The 19,826-nt window shown below is 41.6% G+C and overlaps 1 protein-coding gene across 2 annotated transcripts in view; it reads right to left on the bottom strand.

Annotated features, from left to right (window-relative positions):
* LOC113960786 (mothers against decapentaplegic homolog 2-like) overlaps nt 1-19,826 on the bottom strand; it is a 53,320-nt gene that overhangs the window by 14,494 nt on the left and 19,000 nt on the right. Inside the window, exons 2-5 of one of the 2 annotated variants that reach the window (XM_027670539.1) lie at nt 7,676-7,765; nt 6,338-6,531; nt 5,698-5,832; nt 1,781-1,855 (exon numbers count right to left, since the gene is read on the bottom strand). In XM_027670539.1, the coding sequence (XP_027526340.1) occupies nt 1,781-1,855; nt 5,698-5,832; nt 6,338-6,531; nt 7,676-7,765 (494 nt within the window). The remainder of the gene's footprint in view (nt 1-1,780; nt 1,856-5,697; nt 5,833-6,337; nt 6,532-7,675; nt 7,766-19,826) is intronic. The other variant, XM_027670540.1, reaches the window with a different exon arrangement.

Raw genomic sequence — 19,826 nt, 5'->3', positions numbered from 1 at the left:
AATTTCTTCCCAATATCTAATCTAAACCTGCCCTCTGTCAGTTTGAAGCCATTCCCCCTTCTCCTATCATTCCATGCCCTTGTCAAAAGTCCCTCTCCAGCTCTCTTGTAGCCCCTTTAGGTACTGGAAGGTGCTCTAAGGTCTCCCTGGAGCCTTCTCTTCTCCAGGCTGGACAACCTCAACTCTCTCAGCCTGTCTTCATAAGAGAGGTGCTTCAGCCCAGTGATAAGGTAGTGACTTCTTCCCAAATTCAGTGGAAAAAAGCTAAGAAAAAGTGGATGAGACAAGCAAGATATTGCCTCTATTCTCAAAGGAGAGGGTTTATCTCTAGAAGAACAAGCTGGATTTCCTCATTTGAGATTATTCTTTCCTGGAAGGAGGAAGGAAAAAATTTAGAAAAACATGAACTCTCCAACACAATTTGTGCACTTGTAGACAAAATACAAAGAGGCTTTGCACAGAATCATTCCTACGATTGCTGATATCAGGCTTTTTTAATTAAGGTACCTGTTGTCACATAGTGGGAAAATATTGCAGTTCTTACAGAAACTGGTGAAGTTGATTCCAACTAACTAAAAAAGGTTGCTAACATTAGTTAATCAAACACACTCAAGTCTGCCAGCACATAGCAGAAGGTTCTTATCCAGCATATTTAACTGTGCTTTGTCCAAATCTAAAGCCAAACACATTATCTAGTGTGATGGTTTCAGTCTAGGCCTTCCTGGAGACCAGCTTGTAACCAGGAAGGAACTAGGAAAGTGACCAAGGAAGTATTCCATGCTATTCCTTTACGTAACCTGGGGTATAAATAAGGTGTAGATAAGAGAGCTTGCGCTCTTCCTTTCTGGCGAGGTTGAAGAACGGTGGTCCCTGTCTTGGTCTGGCTTATCGAGAGCTGAGGCCTACAGTGACTGCTGTTATCGGTCACGCGTGAGGGGAGAGTGCTGGGCCGTGTCCAGCCGTCCCGTTTTTCTCAAGGGAAGTGGTGAGCTCTTGCCAATTCTTCAGTTTGCTGGTTACCGGGTTTTTAGATTGTGTAGACCTGTTTTGTTTTTGTCCCTTTTCCCCCTATTTTATCCTTTTCCCTTCTCCCTTCCCCCTCTTCCCTTTGGGAAGCTATTTAGGGTTTCTGGGGTTATAGATACATATATAATATTCTCATTGAATATATCTGTTTTATACGTAAAATATATATTTTTTCTAGAACTTTGGCTGCTTGGTTTTTTTTTCTTCCCTCTCTGGGAAGCGGACCCTGTTGTCAAGTTTCGGAGACTTGGCAGGAAGCCAGCTCGAAACTTGCACATCTAGAAACTCATACAAAGGGACACATGTTTAATGTTTCTATTACTCTTTTCATAGACCCTTCCATACAAGAATTGATTTGAAACATGGCAGAAGTGATAAGGTGCCAGAGTTAAGAGACAGATTCTCAAAATGCAGCATCTGTTTAGGCCAATAGACATTTTGCTTCAATGAACCTGTTTCCAGAAGGTAAAGTTGGGGATGGTTAAAACCAATCAGCTATTAAAATCTGATGAAGACTTAATTAGACCTGTATGCTTTTGTTATGAAACATGTAATGTACTTAATATGGCACAGAATGTTTTAAAAGCATTCCCCTAGCAAAATATTAATTTGTTCACTGAAGACTGAAAGTGATATTTTAAACAGAAAACACCAGGTTGTACAGAGGAAAACTGCCATCATCTCTTGGGCTGAATTCATGTTGCTATGCAGAGGGATCACAGCTAGTAATTCCAAGTTTTGAAAATACTGTTACCTGTATCCATGCTTTGGTTCAACTGCTGGTCATTCGTTTCTCCATCTTCACTGATATATCCTGGAGGTGGTGTTTCTATCAAAACAAAAAATCCACCTATTGGTTCAATGACTGGGGAAATTTTTAAGATTTAGCATTCGGGGTTTTTGTTCTTAAATCTTCATGAGCTCCATATGATACCTGAATACTTTATTAGAATGTCATTTTGCTGTCCCTTTTTCCTTCCAGTAGGACTTCAAATACATTACCTGCCTTAATTGTCTATGTAAAATGCATCATCTCTTGTATGGCAGTCAACTGTTCAAATACGTCATATAATTAACAGATAATCCTTGTTTGTTCCATTTAAGACAAGATACTTTCACTACAATGAACAACAATTTTGCAATTGTAATCAATAGCTTTCACTTTTAGTAGAATTAGATGAAAAAAAAATTTGGTGACTTCCACAAAAGAAAAAATCATGTGAGCTGTCTTTATGTAGTATAACCATCAGATCAGATAGCCTCCCTTGCTAGATTTGAAGGTTACTTTTCAGTTCAGTCCCCACCCCAAATCCATTTTTCTTCAATATCTAACAGTCGATTTCAGTCAATAATAGCTATATTATTTAACTAGACAACAGGTTAGCAAAGGCATATAGTGCTTTTGGAAAGCTTCATAAAAGAGTTTGGTGAAATAAACACCTGAAGAAAAGTACAAAGATCAGTGTTTACAGAGCCATAGTGCTGTCTACTCTCCTATACGGATCTGAATCATGGGTCATCTACCGCCACCACCTGCGTCTCCTAGAACGCTTCCATCAACGCTGTCTCCGCACAATCCTAAACATCCACTGGTCAGATTATGTGACCAATACATCTGTTCTTGAACAAGCAGCACTCACAAGTATTGAGGTCATGTTACTGAGAACACAGCTGCATTGGGCAGGGGACGTCTCCAGGATGAAGGACCACCACCTCCCTAAGATCCTGCTTTATGGTGAACTTGCCACTGGCTGCCGCAAGAGAGGAGCCCCGAAGAAAAGATACAAGGACTCTCTGAAACAACATCTCAGCCTTGGCCATATTGAGCACCATAACTGGTCTACTCTGGCCTCCAATCAGGAGGCCTGGAGACACACCATCTATAACGCTGCTGATGCTTTTGAGAAAGCACGCAGGATCACCCTTGAGGAGAAAAGACAACACAGAAAGAATCGTGCCTTGCAGTATATACCATCTAAGGAGTCTTTCTGCTGTGCCTTTTGCAACCGGACATGCCTATCTCGTATTGGCCTTTTTAGCCACCAACGCGCTTGTAACAAACGTGGGTAGAGCCCTTCCCAAATCTTCGTTCGCGAAGCCTAGCCATGATGATGATGATGAGTTACACTGCACAAGCTCTATTATCATTATTACTTATTAAAACAATCATCTATTCTTTTAACTAGCTTTCTTTAAAGATGGAGTTTCACAGACCAAAGCAAACTCAGTAACAAGTTTGAAGCATTCTGATACTAGAAACTGTGCCTAATTCAACAGAGATATCTTCAAAACCCAGAAGAGTATGCATGTTCCCTTTCTCCATTCAAAATGTACTTTGTAATCCAGATGAGTTAACCAACTGCTTTTCAGGAAATAATTTTCTTTGAACTGGGCAAATGTCTTTTCCTATATGGAGTTGGACTTCGATGATCCTTGTGAGTTCCTTCCAACTCAGGATATTCTATGATTCTATATATTAAAGGCAAAACATGGATTTCTTTAGTGAAAGTGTTTGAAGCTAACTATCTCTACAATCACCTTAGAATTGTCTCTGAGACATCTGAGGGATTAAATACATTTAATTACATTATTATCAAACAGCAGAAATTTAAAGATAAAGCCTTTTGTTTAAGAATTAAAATCAAATTATATCAAATATCATGTCTGAGATTTACAGCAATATAGTAAGATCAGAAGAAAGTCAGTGAGAGGAAACTAGATTAAGTCAGTTGATTAAATAAAAATTAACCAAAAGAATTATATCTTTGGTTCACTCTGTAAAGCTAGTGTGCTAAATATAGATGTGACAAAATTCAAATGATAATTTAAAAGGACAATTAAGGGAAATCTTCACTATCAAGAAGTATGATAACAAAAATCATACTAATTTTGAACATTTTTATTGAATTCATTTTGATAAAGTGGACTCTACCCTTCTCCATATCATACATTATAGTTAAGCCTACAGCCATGGTAAAAGGTCAATAACCATTTCCAATCCAACCCATGCCTCCTGTTTCCAGTTGCTAATATAGAGTCTTTGGCACAGATTACTTTCCCTAACTAATCTCTGAAAAGAGATTTCCTCCACCTAGTACTATTAATGCAGTTTAGGGTCAGAGGTTGAGCACCACCACAGCTGGAAATAAATGCTCAAGTACAGCATTAAAAATTCTTAGCAGTGTTTGAATGCAGCTGAGCACATCCATAACCTGAAAGGGAACATACAGTCTCAGCAGCCATCCTGCACCTTCACAACTGCCATCTTCTCAGCTGTAAGTGAAACCAACCTCTCTGTAGATCATGTACTGAGACGGTATTGTGGTGCAAAGCTACCACTGTTGTTAGTCTGGCCTATTGCTTAAGAAAACGGTTCTCTGAAGCAGGCTGTCAAGACACACATGACTTATCAGAACCTAGCTGAGTGTTCAAGATTAAGTCGTGGAGGTCAAATAAAGTAAGATGCCATGAATACAACAGGAGGGTGTCAGTGACAAAGAGAAGAAGGTAAGGTGTGGTTAGCTGCATAAACATTTGAAGATCATGTGAATACCCACAACCACCTTGAACATACTTCCTGCAATTAACTATCTAGCTGCTTTAGCTCAGTTCCATAGCATTGGATTTGCAAATGGTGGCTTTCCAGTAAGTTGTTAGCAAATGCTATCAAAAGCCCTCATATTGAGTCAAAAAAAGCATACATCAGTTACAAAAGCAGCACCAACTTCTAACCCCTTAAATTGCTCTTTAAAGATCTGCTGTCCCTGGGTGGCAACAAACGGGGCCCAGATTAAACAGCTAAAAACAAATTATTGCATTTTTTAATGCAATTTCATTTCTTGGATACATTTAAAGAAAACAGAAGCAACATCCTGTTTCTACATTGCACATATTTGAGTTTCAAGTAATTTTATTCTTCAAGAGAGTCCAGATCTGAATTTTCAGCTTGTTCATAACATAGCTGCATTAAACATTTATGAGAAAACTTCAGCTTTACTTGGTTTTACACTCCAGGCAACTTCCTGAAGGGATAGGAAACACAAAGTTGGGACAGGAAACAAAATTCACTGATTTTATGTTTCAATAAAGCTACCAGCTTTCAGGTGCACTGTAGCAGGTTAGTCTTGGGGTAGAGAAGGGGCAAAGAAGGAATTCTTTGAGTTCAATATTGTTAGGTTGTTTTTTCATACTAAAAAGACAAAACTGTGCACACAATAGTAACAAATACACAAAGCAGACCTTGACTGATTGTGAACTACAGATCAAAACATTGTCACTGATTTGCAACTTAAAAGTTTTCTCCCCAGACTACACATGGTGAGACTGAGCAGCAGTTTACTACTCAATCTCCAATACATAGCATTTGGCAACCCCTATATGTTTGTAAAACAGGCTGAAAGTATAAGGCAAAGGTCTATTTTTCACTCATTAGCATTCTGAATCTTAAATAAGCTATTAAAATCAAGTAAGCAATATGCTTTCACACAGGACTGTATTCTGCAAACAGCAGTGTTCAGGTTTTTCCATTGTAATTAATACACAAAATCAACTAGATCTAACTTATTGGCACATCTTGCAATTAATTTGATCACTTAGGAGGATAAAATTGCCATCTTTGTTTCAGTGGCACAATGTTAAATGTACTGTTTACAGTGAGAGTTAAGAAAATACCTGGTATGTAATTGCTCTGTGGTTCAATTCCAGCTGGAAAGTTAGTGTTTTCAGGAATGGAATGGGTATAGTCATCGAGAGGCGGCAGTTCTGTTAGAATCTCAGTGTGCCGTGGCACTAGTACAGGAGGCAAGACTGGAAAAGTAAAATTCAAAGCATTAGTAAGACCCTCAAAATACCCACTTGTGTGAGCTAAAAGGAAAAAAAAAATATATCTAAACCATCTAACAATCTCTTCAGATGTTTTGAAATTTTCTGAATCTCAGTACTGATAATACTACGATTGTACTACTAGTCAGTGGAAGAAACAGATTCCTGAAGTGCCTCTTGAGTAAGACTATTCAACATTAGCAAAGGTAAATCATCTCTGTTCTCCTTTTCAGTCCAGGTCCTATTTAGCCATCTGGAAACTGCTAGCAGTCCTGGAAATGTTAATCGGGGTAAAGGTATCTCCACATTCGTAAAGATTTTTCAGTAACTTTACTATTAAAAACTATCAGGGTGGTATTCTCAAAAGCTGTATCTCTAAGAATCTTGTACTTTTGGCAAGAGAAAGCATCATCTTTTTCTTTTTCACTTATAACATTATGCTTATCAAGTATGTACAGATGCTATACAAAGTCAGAAGCAGTCTTCCTACCTGGTGTCTCCACTCTCTGGTAGTGGTAAGGGTTTACACATACTTCATCCTTTTTAAGATTAAAAGCATATTCACAGTTTTCAATTGCTTTAAGTTCATGGTGACTGTGAAGATCTGGCCAGCGCCACAAACGACAGTAAATAACATGTGGTAATCCTTTACGATGAGATACCTGTAGACGGCCATCGAGAGATCTAGAGGGGAGAAATGTTGAGAAGTATTTACAGACTGCATGCTGTCTCTGAATCACTCAAGCAACAGTGTACACATGAGATGGGTAGTTTATTCATTCTCAGAATTCAGAGGATTGACACTGCTAGTGACATTTATACTTTTGTTAAAAGGCTTCAAATGTGATAAAAATGATCATATCAAGTAGTTTCTTATTTTTGAGTTGCTCAAATTATTGCCAGTGAATTTAGAATTCATTAAAAGCCACTTTACATCCAACCAAGTATTTCGGATGATTGCTTCATATATTTTTTTAAATGCAGAACAGAGTTGTTAAAAAATAAATAAATAAAATCACACACTTTATGGTCCCTTCCACTACTACACATCGAGGTTTTGCTATGACATAGATGCTTTATGGCTTTAAGTATAAGAATTCCAACAGGACTGCAAATAAGCCTATAAGCAGTCAGCTGCCCAAGTGATCCACATGGCAGTATAACTGTAATGCAAGAAGCATGAATGCACCTCTTTCAAGGGCTGTACAGTTTATCTTCTTGACTTCATCTGCCTTGCTACCAGCTGAAAACGTTTTGCTAGTTTTAAGACAGACTGCATATGCTTACACAAATGCAGATGTTTATGACTGTTATGGGATGGGAGACAAACCTCAGTACACAAATCAAGTAATGTGACATGAAAAAATAAAGACCCTGTTTAGAATTTGCCCACCATTAACTACTGAAGAATTTACAAACAATTCTTTAGTAGCTTGTATCTGAGGCAATTAGCAAGATTTAACTGAAAGCTTGTGACATACAAAGCAGTTTAATCACTTTGTAAGATTAGGTCTAAAGAATTAAGTTTCCCAACTTTGTTAATTTAAATGCCAAATCACATTAGAGCTTGCATTTAACAAGTCTTCCCATTCTTTCAATAGCACTGGTGTGAAAAAATGAATATTGCAGAATTAGTTTCATTGGTCAAAACATCAGCTGATAACACTTGGATTTCTACACTGGCAAGCAAATATTTTAAAATGCTGTACCATGAGAGGCCTAGGAAGCATTTTAGTCTATTTTATAGCTAAAGCATCCCATTACAGACCCTCCAAAGCCAATCCCTCCCACAAGATTTCTATGATGCAAGAGAGGGCAGAATATTCACCTGGTTTGTTCAGAGAAGCTGTAAAGGCCTGTTGTATCCCACTGATCTATCGTGTTTGGTGTACTCAGTCCCCAAATTTCAGAGCAAGTGCTGTGCATAAATTGAAAACAAAATCAAAAAATTGATATGAATATGGAACATGGTTATTCAAAACACCATGATGTCAAACATGGAAAAACGTACAGAATACTTCCTCTCACATAGAAGATAGAGCATTGTTAGACTTGAATTTAGATTGACATCTCATGCTATATTTTCTATATGAAGGAGGCTATCAAAATGGAACAAGTGATTCAAAGTAAATGATAAATGTTTTTAAAAGGTGAACAAGTTCTCTGCTTTTAAGTAGTCAATACAGTTGTAGTGTTACTTAAAACAGGCAAAACTTCTTCAGCCTAGCTCTTAAAAAAATTAATTTTAAAGGATAGTTTCTGGGTTTGGGGTTTTTTGTTTGTTTTTAAACATAAGCTTCCCTAAGACTTCAAACAAATGCCATGTGTATCTTAAACTGAACATCACAATCTAACTTTCCGGTACCACCACTTAAGCATTAATCTCATTCTCCATGCACATACTAATTTGCTGCTTTTCTCAAAACAGGGAAATTCAGACTCTGAAGAAAAGCACATTGTAGCTAACACTTCTCACTGTTTTCTGTACTCTCCTTGAATAAAGAACTAAATATTCTTTTCCACAGTATACAAAACACAGAATGTTTAACACAGTTTTACAGTATAGTACTTTAGGATTCAACTATAGGATAACAAACCTTCAATTGCTAAATCAAGGAGGAGGAAAAGAGAGATAACTAATTCTTTACCAAACTGATTCAAGGACAAGATCACAACAGTAAAGAAAAAGGAGCCTTCAGTCATAGGCACAAACTAAAAGCAGCATCAGATTTAAATAAAGCAAGAAAACTTCGCACCTCAGAAACTAAGAGAATTTGGTTCACAAGCAACTTACATCTCCACTTCCTAATTACAGAGCCTGAAGTTTGACTGGCTGCTACATTCCCTTTAAAATTAATAGCTAAAAGAATCCAAGTTCACCAAACTCCTGGTTTCAAATATAGATGTGATTTAAATTTAAACATTCATAAATTGGGATTGAGTGCTTAAGGGAAGAGAAGTAGGTATTTTTATTTCTCCTCCCTACACAGGGAAAATTCATTAGTGTTATGAAACAAGAGCAGACAAACATAAGTGTAGGCTATCGATGAAGGGAATTAATGGTTCCTGTCCCCTTCTTGCCTGTTCCACACACCTCATTTAACGCCATTCCAAGGAGGCTGAAATGTCCATGCAATTGAGCAGCAACCTAAATCAATAAACTGGCTATCTGACTACAGAACACACATGGCGGAAAATTTATGTTTTGAGAGTTACTTTTCATCCAGATCACTTCTATTCGCTGTAGAGCTACATGAGCACTACAAAGGAGGAATGAGAGTATAATTGTGGGCAGCAGCCTGCATTTATCACAAATAAAATTGTTAAATAAAATATGGCCTTTGAAATTTTACCGATAATGGACACAAGTAAAATCTTGTACTAGAGAACTTTTTGTCTAATAGAGTGCAGCGGTGTCAGACGAGAAGGCCCATTCTCTGATATAGATCCAGCTCTTCCAAAGAGCCAAGTGTCCTGAACAAGTTACATCCATCTCAGACACAGGCAGCATCACAGCTCTCTAGAAAGAGTAGGCCAAGAGGGATCCTGACCATCACTGCATCAGCAGAGCCTACAGTCTCTCTTTTTCACATTCCTAAGACATCTCTAGGACAGTAGACTGCCAGAAGCTGCATAAGGATTGAAATAGTTGCCCTGAAGACACATAGGTAGCCTGTGGGACGCCAAGGAGCATCCCAACACTGTATTGTGTCCTTAAATATGCACCACTACTGCTGGTAAGACAGACCATCACGAATATTAAATCAGAAGAACAATCAGCAGACACAAAGCCTGCTGCATATTAATTGACACAGTCAGCTCACTACCTTTGAGCAATGGATCCTTTATACAAAGCAGTGCTCCAAAGCTGACACTGTCACACAGATTACACATTCCCAAAATTGTGGGGTGCATCACTGGTGTAAGCATGACGTGCCACGCATTTGCTTCACAAGACTTAAGACAGTACATGCAAAAGTAAAATTTCACAGTCCTTGACAAAACATGATGAACAGGAACAGTATTTTATATTGCTAACCTCTTCTCTCTATAAATATTCAACCTATCAAAGCTGACACCATATTTCATAACCTGCAGAAAGACAAACAGTATCCTGAAGTGACTGTGCAACAGAGTCCTAGGTTGCAATGAAGCTCAGGACACAACAGAGGGAGGGCAGGCCAGGAGGGAGAAAAAAAGAGAACAGTTAGAGCAAAACGGCTCCAATATTCAGCAGCTTACATGACATGCTGTCTTCCACGATGTATGTCTGCTTAGAGTTGGGATTAATATAAATATTTTACTAGGTCATCTACACTAGGACTATACTCAACTCCAATAATCCACAAACAAACACAGAAGAGCCTGCAGGAAATCAACCCGTATGATCAATAAAGTCAGCTCAAAATAGCTTTTACTGTTGACTGGAAGAAACATCTGAGGAAATGCTGCTTGCCACTGTAGGAAGAAAATTCATGCAGCCAAAGCTCAGCTGGAGTTGAAGCTGCCAGAAATGGGGGGGACAATAAAAAGAGTATTTTCAAACATATTAATGGCAATAGGCAGTATAAAAATATCATTGGCCCGTTATGGGATGAGGATGGTCACCTCACAAACAGGACAGAGATAAGGCAGAAGTGTTTAACACATTCTTTGCCTCTGTCTTCAATGCAGATGATGGACCAAGGGGGTCTCAGTGCCCTGTCTTAGTTTTGATTTGGCTCCCCATCAAGTCCCCAAGACCCAGCGAAAAGCCTCCGGCAAAGAGCGAGAGAGAAAAAAACTATGAAAAAACCCAGAATAGCAGAACTATATACTAAAATATATATATATTTACATATAGTACAGTTATATACAGTTAAAATACTATGTACATATAAAAAAGAACCCCAAACAACCCCCCAAAAGGAGAAGGGAAAAGGGACAAAAACACAAAAGAAACCCGAAGCAGGTATGCACAGTCAATAAAAACTAGCAAAAGAAAATCTTACTACTCTCCTTGAGATAGCAGAATTGCGCCAAGCACTGCCAGCACCCTCCACCTCCCGGAATCGGCAGAAACAACAGGTCCTGTAGGTCTCAACTCCCAGATGAGCGAGACCAACGGCAGGGACCTGCCGTTCTCGAGTCCACCAGAAGAGAAAAGGGGAGAGCCTTCTCTCCTTCTTATTTATACCTCTGCTTACATAAAGAATAGCATGGAATACTGGGAACATAGGGTACTTCCCTAGTTACAAGCTGGTCTCCAGGAAGGCCTAGACTAAAACTATCACATGCCCTTAGCTGGAGGACCTTGACTGCAAGAATGATCAATTCCCAGTCGACCCTGAAATTGTGCGGGATCTGCTGCTCCAGCTGGATTCCTACAAATCTATGGGGCCTATAGCTGGGAGAATGCCGAAACTGAAACCAGTACACCATTGAAAGCTCAACAAAACACATTTATTGCAAAGAAGTAGTCAACAAAACGAGAACCCGAGAGAGAGGGAAGAGGAGGGAAATAAGCCCTCAGTATGACCCCCCACTCACTCAGGTGTTACTTATGAGGTTTTCTTACCGATCCCAGAATGCCTAGAATTCCCCATAGCAGAAGTTGCATCCTCGGAGTGTTGGCAGGCTCACAAGATAGCAGGCGTCCCCGCAAAAGGCAACGTTGTCCTTCACGTGAAGCTTGAGTCCCCTCCCAGCAAGAGCTATCTGCTTTTTATACAATTAACTTGTGACGTCTACCTGGGGAGGTGTGGCCAGCACCACCCAGCCAGAGGCCTTCGGTCCCTCCCCCCATTATGTAAGTGGTGCCCCTTCTGCGCATGTGTGTGTGCATTGGAATTTCCCCACACCTGCGTGCTACACTTCGGGGGGTCTTTCCTAAATGAGTCTGGGGGCTTACTTCATCATCCTCTTCTTCACTTTCTCCTTCAAATGTCCTTGGAGGGCCATCGACCAATAGTGAGGCCCCAATTAATTTCAGTTTATACAAGATGTTTCCTTCAAGGACGAAGTTCTCGTTATCAGTGCTTGTTTTCTCATAACTTGGTAGGAAAAGAACAGACTCTCACAGGTGGCTGGGCCAAACACAGACCAAAGGTAGCAGCATCGAATTAAGCACGAATATAGGGCCTGATGGGATTCATCCCAGAATCCTCAAAGAGCTGGCTGATGTTATTGCAAAACCTCTCTCTATGATTTCTGAGTGGTCTTGGGAATCCTGAGAGGTCCCAGTTGCCTGGAAGCTGTTGAATGTTGTCCTAATTTTCAAGAAGGGCAAGAAGCAGGACCCTGGAAACTACAGGCCTGTCAGTCAGTCTCACTTCAGTGCCTGCTAAAGTTATGTAGAAGACTATTCTGGGAGGTATTGAAAAACACCTGAAAGACAACAGTCATTCGTCGCAGCCAGCACGGCTTCACGAGAGGAAAGTCCTGCTTATCGAACCTGATTTCCTTTTATGACAAGGTAACCCACCTAGTTGATCAAGGGAAGCCCATTGATGTAATCTTTTTGGATTTCAGTAAAGCTTTCGATACTGTCTCTCACAGGATCCTTCTGGACAAAATATCCAGCACACAGCTGGATAAACATGTCATGTGGTGGGTGAGCAATTGGCTCACAGGTCAAGCACAGAGGATAATAGTGAATGGGGTAACATCAGACTGGCGACCTGTCACTAGTGGGGTTCTGCAGGGCTCCATCTTGGGCCCTGTGATCTTCAATATCTTTATAAATTACTTGGAAGCAGGACTGGAAGGGATACTAAGCAGGTTTGCAGATGACAAAACTCAGAGGAGCTGTTGACTCCCTCGAAGGCAGAGAGGCCCTGCAGAGAGACCTCAACAAATTAGAGGACTGGGTAATCACCAACCATATGAAGTTCAACAAGGGAAAGTGCTGGATTCGGCACCTGGGATGGGGCAACCCTGACTGTTCATACAGACTGGGGAATGAGATGCTGGAAAGCAGTGCTGCAGAAAGGGACCTGGGGGTCCTGGTCGATGGCAAGTTGAACATGAGTCAGCAGTGCCCCCTGGCAGTCAGGAGGGCCAACTGTGTCCTGGGGTGCATCAGGCACAGCATCACCAGTCGGTCAAGGGAGGTGATTGTCCCACTCTGCTCTGCACTGGTGCAGCCTCACCTGGAATATTGTGTGCAGTTTTGGTCACTGCAATATAAGAAAGATATTAAGCTATTAGAGAGTGTCTGTAACACTCCAGCCCTGGGAGCTGCCAGCTCAAGGTCTTAGCTAGGAGTTTTACTTTAATATATAGATATAGGGTTCTTTAATACCTTGAGATACTGTCAAGAGAATAAGCCATGGACTTGTTCCCAAGGGATTTCTTTATTAATTTAGGGGAGCAAATAAGGGAACTTGGCCAAAGTTCAAAAAGGACACTGCACAAGCTAGACAAAAATGTTCCACCACAATACTGACTCAGCATATACTACAACCCTTAAGTCAAGATCCAACCAATCCACAACACTTAAGTCAAGATCCAATCCCTCCAGTTCCAAGCCACCATAAGCATCAAGAAAGGAGCAAAGAAAGAGAAGCAGACGGAGTAAGAAGAGAAAAGGAGAAAGAGGGAGAGGTAGCTACCACTGGAACCTTGTAGAAGACCAGCTCTCACACATCCAGGTGGCAGGGTCGTGACACAAGGCAAACACATGCCTATGGTGTTATTTGCTCTGGTCCCTATGGCCAATCCCTCCAGGCAGGGCCTCTGACCCACCAGCCACTCTGGAGTTCCAGGCCAGGGTGAAGGGCAGTGTTCTCACTGTCCCTGACAATCTGAGCCTGGCTTAGGGGCTCCAGGAGGTATGGTGTGTTATAGTTTTCCCAGGCTGTCTGTGACTGACAGCTACTCCGGGGCTTCCCCATGTGGGTTCCAGGGATAAGATGCCACCTCACCTCCATGAGGTTCGACCCATCCCTTTCCCCTACACACACACACACACACACTCCCCACAAGGTGGTTCTGACCCCATAATAACTGATCTGGTGTCTAACGGCGTCCAAAGGAGGGCAACAAAGATGGTGAAGGGCCTTGAGGGAAAGCCATATGAGGAGCAGATGAGGGCACTTGGTCTGTTCAGCCTGGAGGAGACTGAGGAGAGACCTCATCGCAGTCTACAACTTCCTTGAGAGAGGAAGAGGAGGGGTAGACACTGATCTCTTCTCTGTGGTGACCAGTGACAGAACCTGAGGGAATGGCCTGAAGTTGTGTCAGGGGAGGTTTAGGTTGGATATTATTAAAAGGTTCTTCACCCAGAGGGTGGTTGGGTGCTGGAACAGGCTCCCCAGAGAAGTGGTCACAGCACCAAGCCTGACAGAATTCAAGAAGCATTTGGACGATACTCTCAGGCACAGTCCTGTGAAGGGCCAGGAGTCAGACTCGATGATCCTTGTGGGTTCCATCCAACTCAGCATATTCTGTGATTCTGTGAAATAAAGTGGTCTCTCCACTCTCCTGCTCACATAAAAGATCCATTGCCTGAGATGCAAGACTGTCCCCCCCACTATGTCACCCAGACAATAAACTAGGGCTCTTAATATTCACACACATGCACATCAAATCAGAATGAAATTCCTCACAACCCTAAAAAGCATACTTCATGCACAGCACTTCCATGAAAGACCACAATATATTCATTCATATGCAAGCAATAGTCCGATGGAGGGCAGACACACCTACTCATCCCAGAAAGTTGGTGCTGGAAAGGAGACTGCATTCTGAAAGATGTTTTAGCAACCACTATAAACAACCACTAAAACCATTTGAAGGGGAAACAGGAGTACAGAATTAGTGACCCAAAATAAATAGGAGGCATTCTCTCCTTTCTACCTCTCTGAAGCATCTAAAACCCCTTGTGATGTGAAGAGTCCTTTATGCCTTAGTCCATAAAGAATTTAGGAGAATCAAGGATTAACATCTGTACTCATAAGTTAAGTCTTGTCCGGAAACATTCCCATGCCTTGGAACATGATCATTTATGCTAGAAAGCAGCTAGGACATTCCCCAGCACTGGGCTATGCCAATTACCGTTCTCCCACACAATTCCCAGGTTTGTGAGTGGCACATCATCAGAACCATTTCAAAGATATTTACATATGAAGTACCAGAAACTCTATACAGAAGTTGCTAAATATTGTCACAATTCACACATAACTGCAGTTCCACTTTCTTCTTCAAAGCAGAGCAACTGTAAAGGAGCTAAAAGGCACTGAGTTCAGTCCATAGCCTCCCCTTTACTGAAGTGGTAGCACTAGAAAGATGGCAAATAAAACCTGAAATACAAATGGCATCATGCTAGTCAAAGCCCACATTATACAGAAATCATTATAGAATGGTCTTGGACATTTACTTGCTTATTTGTGAAATATTACACTGAGTCTCTAACACTTTTACTGAATCTTTCATATCTTTTAAAATCCAGAGCCACTAACAACTTGGCCAAGTCCATGTTCAAGGTGATCTTCTTCATTTGTCTTTTTCCTGCATCTTATAATCACGAGCCTTTCTTCCACTGTATCTAATTTGTCTACCCCTACATTTTCTGAGGCATTTGTAGTGCTGGAGCTGTGACTGAAATGAAAAATAATTTCAGTAAACCATGACAGTACCCCATTTATCCCTTTTGAAGTGGGAGATGAGAATGAAAGTTAGTTTTCAAAATCTAGAATTCTTGTGTGAAGTCTTTCCTATAGATGTGACTCTGACATTTGTTTTCACTCACATTTTCACTGAAAGACTAAACAAGAAAAATGAAACAAAAAATATGATCAGGTTTTCACTTGAACTAGAGAAGTTACTTAGCACAGGGACACAAACACCTTTATACCAGCCTAACATTTACAGGACTTACTACCTTGACTGATATTTTGTCAGGGGGGCAGAAAAGAGTTGCAGAATTTGCTTCAAGAGCTACACCAAGCTATCCAAACTAGAGTTAGAGCGGTAAGAAATGACCACTAGATTTATAGAATCACATTTTCTCATAAAAAATGGGCAAATGCCAATGCATTAACATTGCTCATGGCTGCTTCTGTAAAATTTGCCTGAGAAAACAGGTTGAAATCTGCAGATTGAAGATCTGTATCTTGCATACTAACTGATTTTTGCTTGGTTGGTTGGTTTTTTTATGGGTTTTGTTTGTTTGTTTTTAAAATTTTGCTATATAACATCTTAGATCCAAGACTTCACACAGCAACATATGGAGCAAGAAACCAAGGCAGGAACACCACTATATCGACTTCGGCTCTGGTTCATCACTGGTGTAGCTCCTGTGAAGACACTGTCCATTACACTCTACTGATACTAACTTTGAGAAAAGGATCAATGAATTGATGGATGAAAGAACAGAATCCTTCCTCTCATACCAGTTATCTTCTTCCTGAGGCACCTCAGGTTCAAGAACAGCTCAGAGGGAGACATAACAAACCTTTGGAACTAGTTCAGAGAGGGTCTCAAAGACAACAGTAATAGGAAAGCCTGATTTGACAGGCTTGGGTGTAATACAGATGAAACAAAGTCAGCAATTAAAAAAGTTCATTGGTTTACATACAGTATTGTATTCAGCACAGACAGTTCCTACCAAATCTGTCAGATTACACCTTGGACTTCTGGCAGGCAGACTTTGGCCTGTTTAGGACATTGACTGACAGAGTCCCTTGGGAGTCAGTCCTGAAGGGCAAAGGCATCCAGGAAGGCTGGATGTGCTTTAAAAAGGAATTATTAAATATTCGGGAGCAGGCTGTCCCCATGTGAAGAAAGACAAGTTGTCGGGGAAAAAGACCAACCTGGTTAAACAGAGAACTTAGGCTGGAACTCCAGGAAAAAAAGAGAATCTATCCTCTCTGGAAGGAGGGTCAGGTAAGTTGGGAGGACTGCAGGGATGTCGCGAGGTCATGTAGGGAGAAGATTAGAAGGGCCAAAGCCCAAATAGAACTTGATTTGGCTGCTGCAGTTAAAGACAACAAAAAGTTTCTATAAATACATTGGCAGCAAAAGGAGGGTCAAGGAGTGTCTCCATCATTTGTTGAATGCAAAGGGTAGTGTAGTGACAGGGTATGAAGAAAAGACAGAGGTACTTAATGCCTTCTTTGCCTCAGTCCTTAATATCAAGACCAGTTGTTCTCATGATACCCAGCTCCAAGATCTGGAAGTTAGGGATGGGGAGCTGAGTAAAGCCCCTGTAATCCAGGAGGAGGTGGTTAGTGACCTGTTATGCCAATTAGACACTCACAAGGCCCTGATGGGATCCACCCCAGAGTAATTAGGGAACTGTCAAAAGAACTTGCCAAACCACTCTAAATAATTTACCAGCAGTCCTGGTTAACCAGAAAAGTTCCAGCTGACTGGAAATTAGAAAATGTAACGTCCATCTACAAAGAAGGGTCTGAAGGATGATCTGGGGAACTACAGGCCTGTCAGCCTTACCTTGGTTCCGGGTAAGGTTATAGAACAGATTGTCCTGAGTGCCATTACATGACACATAAAGGGCAACCAAGGATCAAGCCCAGCCAACATGGATTTATGAAAGGCAGATCCTCCTCGACCAACCTGATCTCCTTCTATGACAAGGTGACCTGCTTGGTAGATAAGGGGAGGGCTGTGGATGTGGTCTATCTGGACTTTAGTAAAATGTTTAACACTGTCTTCCACAGCATTCTCCTAGAAAAACTGGCTGCTCACGGCTTGGATGGGTGGACTCTTTGATGGGTAAAAAACTGGCTGGATGGCCTGGCCCAGAGAGTTGTGGTGAATGGAGCTAAATCCAGTTGGTGGCCAGTCGCTAGTGGTGTTCCCCAGGGCTCAGCTTTGGGGCTGGTCCTGTTTAACATCTTTATTGATGATCTGGACAAGGGGATTGAGTGCATCCTCAGTAAATTTGCAGACAACAACAAGTTGGGTGGAAGTGTTGATCTGCTTAAGGGTAGGAAGGCTCTACAGAGAGACTTGGCCCAACTTGACCAATGGGCTAAGGACAACTGCATAAGGTTCAATAAGGCGAAGTGCCGGGTCCTGCACTTGGGTTGCAGGAACCCCATCAACAATACAGGCTTGGGGAGGAGTGGTCTGAGAGCTGTTCAGCAGAAAGGGACTTGAGGGTGCTGGTTGACAGCTGGCTCAATATGAGCCAACAGTGTGCCCAGGTGGCCAAGAAGGCCAATGGCATCTTGGCCTGTATCAAGAATAGTGTAGCCAGGAGGACTAGGGAAGTGATCGTCCCCCTGTACTCGGCACTGGTGAGGCTGCACCTTGAGTACAGCATTCAGTTTTGGGCCTCTCACTTCAAAAACGATGTTGAGGTGCTGAAGCCTGTCCAGAGAAGGGCAACAAGGTTCATGAAGGATCTATAAAACGTCTTATGAGGAACAGCTGAGGGAGCTGGGTTTGTTTAGTTTAGAGAAGAGGAGGCTTGGGGGGGACCTCATTGCTCTCTACAACTACCTGAAAGGAGGTTGTAGCAAGATGGGAGCTGGTTTCTTCTGCCATGCCTATAGTGAGAGGACTAGAGGAAATGGCCTTAAGCTGAGACAGGGGAGATTGAGATTAGATATTAGAAAAAAAATTTCACTGTTAGAGTGGTCAGACATTGGAATAGATTGCCCGGGGAGGTGGTGGAGTCACCATCCCTGGAGGTGTTCAAGGGGCATCTGGATCTGGCACTGGGTGATATGGTTTAGTGGTTACAGTGATAGTGCTAGGTGGTGTAAGGACTTAAAGAGCACAGTTGCCTGTCTGAAACACTGTCAAGGCTGCAGAAGAAACCACCACAGTGGGAACTTGAAATAAGCACAGAAGAGAGGGGATTGTGACAGGAAGGCGCTAATTCCAGGCCTGGCAGAGGCAAGATCTAGTTAGCACATCCTGGTCAACGCATCCAGACAAAAATTCCCATTGTGGTAAACTGTAAGAAAGGAAGCAACTGCTCATACATATATCACCCCAAGTTATGGGAACGGCATCTGCAAACACCCCATGGATACCCAGAACTTGGACTGTATAAAGGTGGTACCCTCAAAAGAATGACTCCAGGACCCCCACCACCAAGAAGCCCAGGGTGCTGAAGGACCAACAGGATGCCACTGGATCCATAGGTAGTGACTATTTTCTGCTTGATCTCGCTCTCTCTCTCCCCCCTCTTTTCTATTTCTTTCTATCTCTCTAACTCACATTCATTGTTAAATAAAATCCGTATTATTGACTTCAGTATATGGTCTCATTTGCACCTTAATTTGGGCAGAGGCATCTCACTAATCAGATCTTAACATGAAATTGGTGTCATGGACAGGATACTGTTCTCTGACCCAAAGTGCAGATTGAGAATAGTACAGATCTCTCTGAGGGAAATTTTGTAGTACCCCCTGTGGGAACTTTTAGAAATGTTGCCATGGATTCCCTCTGAGGGAAATCATGGGTTCCTCTGTGGGAAATTTTGGTTCCCTCTGAGGGAACTTTTAGGGAAATCAGCTGTCCAGGGTGGCCAGTGTAAAGAAAACATTTTGTTGTCTTTCCTTGAAAAAAATCTTTAGTTGCCCCTCTCCCCCAGGGGTGGAGTGGGCACAAGAAAATTGGGATAATGAGCAGGCAATAGCAGACCACATAACTAGTTCACTAGCGAAAAGAGGGTTATGACCAGAAATAGGTAAATCAGTTGTATGTGCCTTTTTGGGCGCTGCCCTTAAGGCAGCACAAAAGGAGGAATTAGTTACTCAGAAATCTGAAGATGAAATAATACTATCTTTACAAGATCCAGTGAAAGAATTGCACTATCAGTTAAATGTGGAAAAGGAGAAGAGGCTTCAGGCAGAGGCGCTGCTTGTTGCCCAGCTCAAAAAGAGGCTGCAGGTGGAGGCATTGCTTGCTGCTGAGCACAATCACGTTGGAAAGCTTCAGACGGAGCTTTGGGATACGTATGAGAGAGAGAATCTTACGGGAAGAATTGCAGGATGTAGAACCTGTAACATTTTCAGAAACAC

The sequence above is a fragment of the Neopelma chrysocephalum genome, unplaced genomic scaffold (assembly GCF_003984885.1).
Source record: "Neopelma chrysocephalum unplaced genomic scaffold, ASM398488v2 Primary Assembly neopelma1_96887, whole genome shotgun sequence".
Lineage (NCBI taxonomy): Eukaryota > Metazoa > Chordata > Aves > Passeriformes > Pipridae > Neopelma > Neopelma chrysocephalum.
Note: the sequence above shows the minus strand (reverse complement) of the source record. Positions and strands in the feature narration are given on the sequence as shown.